The sequence below is a fragment of the Dromaius novaehollandiae genome, chromosome 12 (assembly GCF_036370855.1).
Source record: "Dromaius novaehollandiae isolate bDroNov1 chromosome 12, bDroNov1.hap1, whole genome shotgun sequence".
NCBI lineage: Eukaryota > Metazoa > Chordata > Aves > Casuariiformes > Dromaiidae > Dromaius > Dromaius novaehollandiae.
Window position 1 is genome coordinate 1,923,171 of NC_088109.1, and position 13,677 is coordinate 1,936,847.

At 46.6% G+C, this 13,677-nt stretch overlaps 1 protein-coding gene across 4 annotated transcripts in view; it reads left to right on the forward strand.

The window, feature by feature from the left end:
• DCAF1 (DDB1 and CUL4 associated factor 1) overlaps positions 1–10,341 on the forward strand; it is a 58,539-nt gene extending 48,198 nt beyond the window's left edge. For 2 of the 4 annotated variants that reach the window (XM_064518625.1, XM_064518627.1), the window contains 2 exons: positions 4,758–5,013; positions 9,335–10,341. In XM_064518625.1, coding sequence (XP_064374695.1) covers positions 4,758–5,013; positions 9,335–9,393 — 315 coding nt within the window. In that variant the 3' untranslated portion in view covers positions 9,394–10,341. Of the gene's footprint in view, positions 1–4,757; positions 5,014–8,388; positions 8,443–9,334 lie in introns of those variants that run through there. The other 2 variants (XM_064518626.1, XR_010391178.1) reach the window with 2 other exon arrangements.
• Positions 10,342–13,677: the final 3,336 nt, after the last annotated feature.

A 13,677-nucleotide genomic window follows, 5' to 3' on the forward strand; every position in this document is an offset into this window, starting at 1 on the left:
CCTCCAGGTGGAATTGCTAGTAATCTTTCGTGAATTATGTAAAATTGGTGGGTTTTCAGTAGGGCTGTATTTTAATAGTAGTTCACCTGGCTGGAGGGCAGGCACAGAGGAATCTCGGGCAGCGAGTCAGTGCTGGCGGGTGAAATGTTGTACAGAGGGAAGGTTATGTGATGGTCAGTTTGTGATGCTTCAGGACTACCCTTGTACCATCTGTAGAGATAACTGACAGCTGTAAAGTGGTTGCTGTCAGAGAGGGAAGAGACAAGCGTATTCCCTAAAGAAGCAGAGAAGGAATGTGAGGACTCCACAAACAGTTCAAGCTCTGATCTCAGCAGCTTTTACAAGGAGAGCAACCCAAATAAAAGAATACCTTTAGGCATCTGAAGGAATTAAAGTGGTGGCTAAAACAAGTTCCTTGATTTTGTTTTTTTGTTGAGTAACATGGAGTATGCCAGTCCACAGGTTCTGTGGATCAGTTTGCTCCAATAATAAATGTATGCACAGGTGCATGCTTGTTTATATAGATTTGCATGCTGATTCTTTTTTTTTTTTTCCTAGCAGCACCTGTGTCATTGACTGTAATGTTTGACCAAAGCTCTTGGGGACTACTGCTGGGTTAGACGAGAGCCTGCCTCGCAGGTTTTTCCTTCAGCATCCAGATATGGTTTGGAATAATTTTTCTGCCTATCTTCCCTTGTGACTTTGCACAAGGGTTTATTTTGCTGCTTTTACCCATCATGCACACAGGAGTCCCTGGGGAAGACGTGCCATTTTTGATCTGTATGCAGATCCCTTACATGAGACAGTTGTGGTATCTGCTGAGGATACAGACTAGATATCAATTAGTGGACTGGAGATCATTTAGAGGTGATGGTGTCATACCTGAGGAGATATAAAGTGAGGTATTTCACGGCTCTTCATGCCACAGCTTTGTTCGGGAGGGTGCAGAAGCTCGATTTAGTTTCCTGAAGAACATCTTGCCACACGTACGCAAGCCTTGTGTTTCTAGACTGGCCTATTGCAGTGTGTCTGCAGCAGTTTGTGTTTGGAAAGCGTTCAGAAACTAATGCAGAATTAATTTGCCTGTTACTTAGCAGAAGTACCACAGTTTCCTGGTTCCTGTTTGTGTTCTTTAAAAACACGACAAGGTATGGGTTTCTCGATAATTGAGATCACTCCTCTTGGACTGTGGTCTGTGTCACTAAGAATCTGCCGTGTGTGCGTTGTGCAGTGCTCGCGCTCTCGCATGCACGCGCGACTCCTTGTAGCATGGTTTTCATGTTATTTTTCTCTTCTGCTTTACCGAGGACAGGTATCACTTAGATCTCATCTTACTGTTCTCAGGTTTTTAAATGAGTGTGAATGAGTGTGAATTGGTTTTAATCAAGTACTTCAGATCAAGTAACTTAAACCAGAAAGGAAAAAACAACATTTCGGTTCTCTGATATGTTTCTGTTTGTGGTTTCTTAAACGATTTTTGCTTGCTGGTTGATCTAATCCTTCAAAGTTAATTTCCAGCTAAATATGACCTTTCTGTGTAACTTGGTTCCTATTTTTGTTGGCTAGAAGATATCTTTATACAAATGTATTTCATTTCATCCCATATTTGAAGGATGTGGTACTGCTACGTATGGCTTGCCTTAAGCTTGAATGAAAGTCTTAGTAAAACATTATTTCAGTTTGTAATAAATACCTTAAATATGAAACATAATCAAATTTAGTAGTATTGTTCTGACATAATTTTAAGTCATTATGGGCTAGGTGTATGGAAAAATGGTTTTGGAAATCCCACAGGTGTGGAAGCAAAGTAAGTACCTGACTCATTTTGGAATTGCTTAAGTTTGAATTACCTGGATTCTTAATGATTCTCCCAGACCATATACTTTTCCTAAAGTCTGCACTTGTCTCTGCATCTACAGACACTGTAAAATTTGGCTTCCTTTTTTCCAGGTTCTTTAAATATATTGATCACTTCCTTTGCAGTTTTGAGGTTGTTTAGGGAGTCAAAAAGGAAAATGAACTCTCCTGCCTTTTCAGTTTTTAATCAGATTCTCAGTTCTGAACAGAATAGTAAAGCTTAAAACACTGGTGTCTCTGCTGATATTGCATAGGACAAAAGCAAAAGGTATTAAGACAAAAGCCTTTATGCTCAAGAACAACAAAAAAAAGTTTAAGTAGTTCATTGGAAAGGAAGAAAATTTTACACAGTATGGCACTGCTGTTTAAAATCTTGAACTGCAGGTGGAAGTTATTTCTTCTCTGTGTGTATACAGTGCAAAAAGCAGTGTCCTTTTCTTTGAGGGCTCTTTGACTTGGCATTGGAATAAAAAGTTTGTAATTGATTAAGCTTAGGCCTGAATACAGGTTGTTATAATTTTACATGTAATATAAACTTTTTCAGAAAGACATCTATGTAGCAAGCTGTTTTATTCTTTAATAATTTTTATTGTAAATAACGCAGGCACTTCTCGTCGGTAGAGGAGGTTTGGCAGCCCTTCCTGAGCGTAGTAGAACAATAGAATTTGCCCAGGCTTTTTGGCATGCCTTGCTGCTTTTGCCTATGACAGATGTTGAATGTGTGCGGTTTTTTTGGTTGTTCTTTTTAACATTGACTAAAGAAAAGTGGGCTGGGGGAATGAAAGTGTGGTTTGTTCTTCCCTCCCTATAGATCTGAAAATGTAGCAGTCTAAACCACATAGCGTAAGAGTGTAGTGAGCCTGAAGAGCATACTAAACCTTCTAGTGGAGTTGTTAGGTATCTATCGTAACTGCTTCATAATTTTGCAGAATGTGTTCCCTCCCCAGATAAAGGGGCAATTAAGGCTGAATGTCTTGAGCTGCCTTCCTGCCACATGAAGAGCATTCAGCTGGAGAGAAAGGGTGTGACTTTGAGGAGATGTGCAGGAATATTGAAAGGGGATTGTTCTTTGATTCTTGGGACTTCCTGCAGCTTGGCTTGTGATGGCACTTTTGGCCTCTCATTTGCCTGGGAGAATGATTGGTTTGTAACAGCCTCTTTGCATTCAGTCTCTTCTGCTAAACATGGCCTTCTGGATTTGATCTGTACAATAAGAAATTTAGCTGATTTACTGAACGCAAATTCTTATGGTTTGATAGTAGGAGAAACACGCACATGGGTAAATGTCAAAGATGAGATTGAGTTCTGTCATCTAAGCTTAGTTTTTTATCAATTGATAGAGGAATCACAGGATGATTGAGGTTGGAGGGACCTTTAGAGATCATCTAGTCCAAACCCCCTCCTCAAGCAGGGTCACCTAGACATATTGCCCAGGACCTTTTCCAGATGGCTTTTGAATATCTCCAAGGACAGAGAGTCCACACCTCCTCTCCGAGCAACTTGTTCCAGTGCTCGGTCACCCTCACAGTCAAAAAGCTTTTCCTTCTGTTCAGACAGAACTCCTTGTGTTTCAGTTTGTGCCCAGGGCCTCTCGTCCTGTTGCTGGGCGCCACTGAAAAGAGTCTGGCCCCATGCTCTGGACACCCTCTCTCCAGATATTTATACACAGTGATAAGATCCCCCCCTCAGTCTTCTCTTCTCCAGGCTGAACAGGCCCAGCTCTCTCAGCCTTTCCTCATACGTGAGATGCTCCAGTCATCATCTTCATCATCTTAGTGGCCCTTTGCTGGACTTGCTCCAGGAGCTCCAGATCTCTCTTGTACTGGGGAGCCCCAAACTGGACCCAGCACTCCAGATGCAGCCTCACCAAGGCTGAGTAGAGGGGAAGGGTCACCTCCCTCGACCTGCTGGCAATGCTCTTCCTAATGTACCCCAGGAGGCCATTGGCCTTCTTGGCCACAAGGGACACGTTGCTGGCTCATGGTCAGCTTGTCCTCCAGGACTCCCAGGTCCTTCGCTGCAGGGCTGCTTTCCAGCAGGTCAGCCCCCAGCCTGTACTGCTGCATGGCCTTACTCCTCCTCAGCACTTCCCTGTATTGAACTTGATGAGGTTCCCCTCTGCCCATCTCTGCAGCCTGCCGAGGTCCCTCTGAATGGCAGCACCATCTGATGCACCACCCACTCCTCCCACTTCTGTGTCATCAGCAAACTTGCTGAGGGTGCACTCGGTCCCTTCACCCAGGTCATTGATGAAGAAGTTAAGCAGGATTGTACCCAGAATTGACCCCTGGGGGACACCACTAGCTACATGCTTCCAACTAGACTTGGTGCCACTGATCACAACCCTCTGAGCTCTGCCATTCAGCCAGTTCTTAATCCACCTCATTGCTCATCTAGCCCATAATTCATCAACTTGCCTCTGAAGATGTTACAGGATACAGTGTTGAAGATAGTATCTTTCCCTGCACATCATTTTTCATCTAAGTCAGGAATGACCGAGAGACTGAACATCCATGCTGCATGCTATTTGATGCGAAATAGAGATTTTGATACAGTTGAAACAGAAGCAGTTTATACAAGGCTGGCAACAGAGCCGTGGATTACAGGGCCTTATGGCATGTCCTTCTCAAAAGCATGTTTTGATGACATTTGTTCATGGCTAGGAAGGCTAATGGTATCTGTGTTAAACCTGCCTTGTGCAGATAAGACTCTGCAGGCCTGCAAATGAATCCAGCATGCATCAAGTTCCATAGGTGTGGAGGGAAAGTGTAATAATACAAGAGTAGGTGACGTGGGTGTGGGGAGAAGCAAAAACTATCAGTCTGCTTTCTTCAGTTATCCTTTTTCCATTTTGCATTTGTTTTCATGTCCACAATGGACTATTTGTGTTGTCTCTGTAGGAGGAAGAAGAGCAAGAGGAAGAGGATGATGATGAAGATGATGATGATACAGATGACCTTGATGAACTAGATACAGACCAGCTGCTGGAAGCTGAGCTGGAGGAGGATGAGAACAATGAGAACGCTGGTGAGGATGGAGAAAATGATTTTTCTCCTTCTGATGATGAGGAGCTTGCCAACCTTCTGGAAGAGGGAGATGAGGGTGAAGATGAAGATTCTGATGCTGATGAGGAAGTCGAGCTGATTCTTGGAGACAGTAAGTGTGTGTGCCCAGCTTGGTGACTGGAGGTGACCTTGTCCTCTGTGTAATGTCCTGACAAATATGCAGCATCTAAGTCTTCCCTGGACTGACAGAGATGACATTCCCTCCTCCGTGGTATAACAGACACAAATTCTCATGCTTATTCCCCCATCGTCTCTTAGAGCAGTCTATTGGTGAAAACAGCTCTGATCTGAGAAAAAAACTTCAGTGCGTTCTAGAAAGGCAGATACCTGTTTTCATCAAGTGCTCCCAGATGCATGTGTGAGAACTTAAAGGCAAGCTGTAAAAACTCCAGGTGAAGAAGCCTTGTCTGAATGCTTGCCTGCCCTGCTCTTTAAGGGCACGCTGGTTAAGCTGTTGCTTCACCTCTCTTCTCTGTCTTATTTATACCTTTAAGGACAGAGAAGCCTATTTTTCCCCCTTGGTGCTGTTCTTTCTCCTTTTTCAGTTGCTTAAAGTGCAAAGCCAACATGGCATTTCTAACTTTGCTTTTTTTTTGCTGTACTGTTCTGATGCTAACATAAGTTTTTGGGATAAGATTGAATTTTTTTTCCTGGCATTCCATAGTCCAGAGATGCAAAGGCTTGAAGAGTTAACAAAGGGTGTGTGTGTGTGTGTGTGTGTGTGTGTGTGTGTGTGTGTGTGTGTTTAAAAGACAGAGAAAAGTCCAAACTCTTTTGTCTGGCAATTCAGTTTGGAAAAAGGCTTGACTAGAAAGAGAAGGTGAGTAAGATAGCATCGGTCTTAGGACTTTGACATGAGATTCTGTTCCCTTTTCTGCAACAACATTTTTGAGTATGTTTGGCCAAATCACTTTTTTAATTTCCCAGCTATAAAATGGGGTTAGTATCATTGCCGTATCTTAGAAGACTGAGGGTAAGCGATTACAGTTTGTGAGGTCATTGAAATCCTGTGATGATGGGGGGTGGATCATGTAACAGCTAGGGTGGGATCAAGCTTCTCTCTTGATCTGATGGAGGATTAAGCATATCAGGCTTCTGTTTTGGCACCACTGGTGCTGGCAGGCTCATCCATGTTCCTCTTCTTTATTATAGTGTGGCCCAATCCTCTGATTTTTGGGGACGTGGCCTGTCAGATTGACAGGTTTTTTTTTTTTAATAGGTCGGTCAGTCTGCTGTTCTTTTGAAGAAGGTAGATAGGCCATTCAGGACTGTACATGGCACTCTTGTGGCTCTGATTCCTTCACAGTGCATTGCACTTCAACGTTTGGGGGTTATATATTGTGAGAGGAGGAAGTAAACAGGCTTTTAGCTAGACTTTTGCCTGTCCCAGTAGCTGGTGGAGGCCTTCCTGACACAGCTCCAGTTGTGTTTCCTCAGAGGGTGCAGGGCCAGAGCTGTTAAAAGGGAGCAGCCAGAGTGTTGGAATGTGAGTTGTCCAAGGGTAGAACAAAGTGGAAGTTCAGGCCAATGATTTTAATAACCATTCCGGTAATAAAACTGGAGGCTGCATCACATTTATAGTTATTTCCAGTGTGCTCTGCAAAGCCCTGCTTATTATGAAATGGCCACATCTGTATACCCTTTATGGAGAGAACTACTTGATCATAACTTCGGATCTGATGTCCCTGGGGAGCTGCAGCCAAGCCACCCTTTGCTTGTGAGGTTGCTTGGCAGAATTTTGGGGAGCTTAAAAGCAGGGAATGCAGCTCTGCCAGGCTGATGTATGCCCAGTCCCTGCGCATGATTTGATTGGGAGGCTTCTGTGGCTTTCCTCTCTGTAACCTCAACTTCATCTGGCTTGCTTTTGCACTCGGCAAGAACGATTATATCTTCTTTCTCCTTTGCTGATGCTGCAGCCCTGAACTAGAAGCTGTAAGAGCACTGATGACTGAGAAGGACGCTGTTACAAAGTACAGGCCTGAGGCATGGCGATGAATGTAGAACTCCTCCTCTTCTTGGTGTATTTTGCTTGAACCTCCATAAGACAGAGTGGGTGTGCCTGAGAACAAAATAATTCAAAGAATAGTTGAAAAGAGGGAAGTGAGTGGCTTTGGGTCCTCATGCTTTATAAGAGGTTTTGTTTCCTCTTCAGGAATGATCCATGGAAAAAATCTTAAGTATGAATTTGCCCCCTCCTCCTTTGTCACCAAGTTGGGGAAGGTAGATCTCTGTCTGTCTTGTCCAAGGCACTTTGTGCACTGTGCAGATCTTTCACGAGCTTGTTCCTGGATCAGCGGGTGTCCCTATGAAATACACAAGGGAAGGGATGGAAGAAATGTATGGAGCACTCGCCTGTGTCCAGGAGAGAACCTGCCCTGGGACTACACTGTATTCAAGGGTCTGTGATGATGCCCCTCAGCACTTCTTGCTGATGCTTGGTGACTTGCAGCAGTGTGGCTCGCCCTTGTTTGCTGAGCTTTCGTTTTGTGATCTACAATGACAACTTCCAGGCAAGCGTATAAACTTCTGCCAAGCAGTTATAATTGCAGTCTGGAGCGTAAGAAGTTAGGAATTCCCTTTTCAAAGCTATCCTCCAGTGCTGAAGAATTTTTTTTCTGCTACTCTTTCTCTCCAGAGCTTCTGGATTGTTGATCTCCCTGTGCTTCCTTCCTTCCTGTTGTGTGAGCCTAGCTGCTGCAGTGCTGGCTGCTGTTTTCCAACTCCCCTTGCATTGCTGTAGCTGCTCTGGGAGCACTGATATCCCTCAGTTTAGGCACAATATGATGGAAGGTGAGACTGGAGCGTGAACCACTGGCCGCAGTGGAAAGGCCGCTGGCTGCACGGGGAGGAGTGTTCCCAAGCTGCTGCTGCAGCAGCTGCGGTTCCTTGCCCAGCCTCTAAAGAGCGTCGGCTCCTGGACAGTGTTGTACCTCCCCTGAAGCAGTTGGGCAGCAGTTGCTCCTCCAGTATTTGTTTTCCACGAGGAAATACCAGACTCTTGAACCAGTCTGGCTGTAGAAGTGGGTGCATCAGAGAACTGGTGCAAACCGTAGGTGGATTGGTCCCAGAGATCGCTGGCTTCCAAATGACTTCTCAGCGGAAGGACAGGCTTCGTGTAAGTGCTCCAGCAGGCCTGCAAGGGATGGGGCGTGCAGGACCCTCGCGCCCTTAGCTACCTCGGCAGACTGCTGGTGTGGGATGAGCACGTCTCAGGCTCCCTTTGGCGTTCCAGTTTTCCTCTGTGCATTAGAGGGCTCTTAAGGGAGTGGGGGTGGAAAAGGGTTTGTGCCCTCTGCTTGCCTGTGACTTTTTTTCTTTTTTAAGGAAAGCATTTGAGAAAGGGGTCAACCTTCCAGAAGGCCTTACTTACCTTGACAGGCATTTTAGAGATGCAGTATAACTGAGATGGCTGAGAGGAAGTCTTGTCTTTTTTTTTTTTTTTGTCTTAACTATTTTTAACACCTAGTTAACTGCAGCATCCAATGAGTACACTTCAGAAAAAGAGCCATCGTCACCTAAGGTAAGGCAGGAGACCTCGCTGTTGGAGCTGCTACCACCTCCCTCTTGCACAGCTGAGGGAGGAGAGATTTTCTGTTAAGTTAAAAAGCAAGTGTGTGTGTATGTGTGCACGTGTGTGTGTGTGTGTGAGACTACTTCTGGCAAATCCTCTCGTGTCTTCATTCTGTATCACAAAGGAGAAAACCAGCAAAAGCCTGGTTTTCACAAATAGGCTGCAGGTCACCTTTAATGAGTCCCACCTAATTAAATATACTACAGTAGCCTTTGGGTTGCTAGAGGAAGGTGCTGGTTGTGAGCATATGGATTGCTTCCCCCTCAGTGGGGCTGTCTCCCACCGTACTGTCCGGAGGCCAGCGAGAAACTAATACTGGGAAGGTCTGGGGCCACCTTGCTGCCTGATGAATTAGCCCCATGTGCGTTATTCAGAGGCCATAGTTCTCTGCATCAGGGTGGAGGAACTGTCAAGCTTGCCGTGAGGAGTGGCAGCCAGCGCTGTGCTGGCCCTGCAGCATGAGGAGCTGCTGCGTTTAGGTGTGCACGCTGAGTTGTGCAGGCAGCCCAGCAGTTACGTAGGTAACTTGCTGCTGGTGTCCTTCTCCCCACCTTGTCATGGGGAAACGCTGCCAGCTAACGGGAACTGCGCTTGCTAAAGCTGCTGCAGTCCCTCTGACCCTGCGCTTTAACTGGGGAGAAAGCTCTGGCGCGCGTTTGCTAACTGCTTGAGATTGACTTGAAAGGCACTAGTGGTGCTAGCGGCCTGTCCTTGCCGAGGAGCTGCTGGTCTCAGGCAGGTGGTGGGCGTCTCTTATGGCTGTGATGAGCTGCGTTGCGTCGCAGCCCTGACAGCTGCGTCCTTTCGCACCCCAAGCATAACCTACGTGTCTCCTTTTCAGCCGACAGCTCGGATAACTCTGACTTGGAGGACGACATCATCTTGTCGCTGAACGAGTGAGGAGCAGTGGCCAGGCAGGGTGTTGGCAGGAGGAGGCGCTCCCTTCCCAGCAGACGACCGGAGACCAAATCGGAAATGGATTGAGCACCCCAACCCCTTTCCTCCTGGGGAAACCTGAGGAACTCCAGCCCATCCGCTGTGTTGGTTTGAGTCAGTCTGAGGCTCGGGGCTAAGCCCGAAGCTCTCCAATAAAGAGACCTGGGGTTAGGCCTCTTTTCTCTCTGCCTTTTTTTTTTTTAATTTTTTATTTTAGGCTGAGATGACTCTCCTCTTCAAGGAAACTTCTGAAGATATTTCACAATATATTTTCTTTGTATAAAGTTCTTTCCTAAAGAACAGAAATAGTTTTATATAAAAACCAAAAAAAAAAAAAAAGGCAGGTGTTCTAGTAAAGAGGGGATGAACTTTGTATTCATGTAGTACCTTGTTACCTTGGGGGTAGGTTCGGGGGAGAAAAATTGTTTAAAATTAAAAAAGAGGCATTTTTATGCAACTACTAAATGAAATAAGAGGATCATGATTTCTAAAATTGTTGAGGAGTGAGAATATTTTTATTTTAAATATGATTTTATTTTTAAAAAAAGAAAAAAGAAAACAGGTGTTACCACCTGCTAGCAAGCCCATGGGTTTCAGATGCTTTGGCCCTCCAGGAAGGAGCCCTGGGGGTGTTAGTAACTGAACTTACAGGCTGTTTAAAGCAGAGATTCTCGCTGTGATACCAGTGGGCGGCTGAAATCCCAGCTCGGCCTAGTCGGAGCCTGGTATTCCTGGAGACGTGGGAATTGGGGATTGAAGTTTGAGCCCTCTTTCTCCCCTCCCCCCTTTGTGGTTCAAGTTTTTTAATCTTTTTTTTTTCTTCTTCTTCCTTTTGCCCTCTGTGTGGAAACTGCAAATTGAAGGCCTTTTTTTCTTTAATGTAAAGTGTATTTATTAAAAAATTAAATACAAGTCCCGTCTCTGTTTATGGCTGTGAGCTGTAGCCGTGTGCTCCGGGCCCCCCCACGCAGAAGCGGCGCTCCGCGCAGCGCAGCAGCAAGGTGCGGCGGTGCAATAAGGAAGGAAGGGCAAAGCAAACGGGCTGAGATTTCAGAGCGGCCTCGAGCTGCACGGCGTTGCACAGCACCTGCGGGCTCAGAGCCGATTCCTTGGTTGCTCCTGCCAGGCTCTGGTTTTGTTGAAAGGTGCACCAGGCTCGCTGCTCGCCTCGCTCATAGGAAGTGCGGTGAGCTGCAGGGGACACTCACCGCCTCGCTGCTGCGCGTCAGGACGCGGGAGCAGTTATTGGACCTCCTCATCCATGTGGGGTTTGGCGTTATGTACGTTGCCTGTGCCCAGCAGAAGGCAAATTGGGTGCTTGTTTGTACGTGACAAGAGGCCCTGCCCTAAAAAGGGGGGAGGGGGGAAATGCATGTAAGTGTTTGATTTAATTCTGGAGCACACAACTGCACAGCTAATTCTGTGAGTCACAGCTGAAGGGTGAGTGCACCTACTGCTTGCTTGGGCAAGGCACTAAATGCAGTCTTTATTTCCAGGGCTTCAGATTACACTTGTAACTTTTTACCCTTTCTCTGTTTTGGCCACTTTCAGAATAGCGTTTTAGGTGGAAGAGGGAGCTGGTGGCCTCTCATTCCTCCACACTACAGCGAGTTTTGCACCAAGAATCAGGTTCGTTTTCAACTAAGGCTCAAGGTTTCATTAATGCACGAGGAGAGGTTTTTTTTGTTTTGTTTCCTTTTTTAAACCAATACAAGGGATAGCTTTTCTTCCCTCCGGCATCACATCTGCTTAATGCACTTATTCAGAGCTACTTGTTAATAATTTAAAGGAAAGGCTCAACTGCACCTTTTAATGGATCATTGTACCCTACCCAGTCGATTAAGTTGAACAAGTTGCGACTACTGCAGCATTTAAGACCAGCAGCTGGAGCAACATGCTGATTAAAGGAGTGGATTGAAGATCGGATATGTCATAAGAGCTGTGGAAGCCAGCCTCTGCCTTACCAAAATATGGCTTATGCAACCTTACTTGAGCAATTGTGCTGCTCAGGAGGAAAGGAAAAATATGAAGAGCGTACTTGATTACTAATAACAGAGGGGGGATGCTGTGCCAGATGTTTATAGCTTGTTCTGGCATTATCCCACAGCTGTGATCAGCTGCATCTGTTGCTGTTTTGGGCCTGGCGCGCTTGGAGAGAATTTACTGACTAGTTTTATGAGACAGAAACAAAATGTCTATGATGGAAAACGCCTATTTATAATTTGACTTGAAACTGGGCCACTTTTATTGAACAGGGCCAAAGGGAGCGCGCTCGGGGCCTGTGTGGCTGCAGCCAAGGCGGCAGGGCCCAGCTTCTGCGGCCTTCCGGCTCGAGCAGCCCCTCTGCCCCGCTCGGGCAGACTCTCGGCCTGCTCCGCTTGCTTATCACAGAGATGCAGAAGTTAAACACGCAGCAGCTGGGGGAGTCTGCCTGCCCCAGGGAGCTGCTGCCTTTGTTCCTGCAAGGCACGATTTAAGCGGGCTGGGGAGCAGGGAGACTATGACAGGCTGGGAGCAGAAGAAGGATTCAGAGATGGAATTATTTAGGATGGGAGGGGGGTCTTTCAGTAGAAAAGCACCTCATCCCCAGCATCATGATTGAATATATTTAAGAGCACAATATTTGTCTTACGTCCCATCTTCTCCCTGAAGCGCACAATGCTTTTATGAAAGCCACAGGCTGGACCCTGCTGAGCTGATGTGGTACAATACAGTATTTCTTCTCCCCTGCAGCCATTTCAGATTGGGGGGGGGGGGGGGGGTGTAGTGGCCATCTAAACTGGAGGGTGTGCTGCCAGTTAGTAAAACGCATACCTGCTGCTCTCTCTGCAGTAGAAGGGCGCTTTGCCGGGAGGCTGCTGTGTTTGCACCCGCGAGGCTGGCCGGTGGGTTCCTCACCGCCCTGTCGTGTGCCAGTAGTTACCTGCCAAGAGTCACTGCTCAGCCCCACTGCATGCACTTCAACGCAGTTGTGTAGCCCAAACTACTGCCCAGCTCCCTGCAGCTATTGTGCCAGCACGCTGGGAAGCCGGGTGCACATCCCTGCGGTGCTTCAAAAAAAAATCCAGGCCATGGTTTGGAGAGTGGGGTAGAGACCTGGCTGTTGCTGCTGCTCAGAAGCTAAGGGCAGTAATTAAGACATGACTGGGTCATCAGGACAGATACATGCACATGCTGAGCTTCTGGGCTTGCCTACAGCCAGCCCTCCTGTCCGCCCTTCAGCTAGCAAGTGAGGATGAAGCAGCTTTGTAAACAAAAGTGAAAGCTACCATAAAACAACCTATTTACTGAATGGGTGGTTAAAAAAAAAAAAAAAAAAAAAAAAAAGTAGTAACTGAGTCTCAGACCATCAAATCCCCAACTCCATGTTAAGTTTCAGATCACCCTCAAAGGGACAGACACCAGTACCTGCTTGCATTACCTTATGCCACAGTTACCCTGGGCTGCAAGATTAACCTCCCTCCCACCCCAGTGCCCCCCTCATCGCAACACCGTAATAGCCACCATCTTCCAACAGCACCAGGTAGCTGCAAGCATGGTGTTACACTGCTGTAACTAACTTGTCTACTTTTCTTCAGGCCCGGCTCATGCTGAAGCGGCCTGGTGCCCGTGTGAGGGGACAGACCCGGGGCTGCAGAGCTGCTGCTATACATCACCCAGGCAGGCTGCCTTCAACCCTCCACCTGCCGGCTTCAGCCTGTTCGTTGGTCGTAGGTGGGAGATGTGTTGGCCCCCCCCCAGTCATGCACACACGCTCGCAGCAGTCAGCTACCTCACCGGGAACAGACATCCCACCAGTAAAGATCTCGCCCAACCCCAAGCACAACCATTTTTGCCTTCTAAAAAAGCCCCTACATTTGTATTTACTTGCCTCATAAGAGACGTGACAGACTGGAGCAGTCTAATAATTTTCCTGGCTTTCTCATCAGGTAGTTGCAGCTTTTTGCTTTTGCAACTTTGCAAAAAACTTTCTTTAAAAAAAAAAAAAAAAATCTTTTTTTTCTTCCATCTTCTGCTTTTTCCACATTCTAACACCGTAACACACACACAAGCACACACACATACACACACAAAACCACTGCCACACCACATTAGATACAACCAAAGCAGCACCAGCTACAGCTCCCTGCCAGCAAGAGGCCAGCCAGGCATCTGTCACTACAGCACCACGCACGCCGCCTCCGGCTGCCCGGCCAGCTTCACCGCGTAGGAGACTCTCTGACAAAAAAGCTCTAATCACTCTATGAC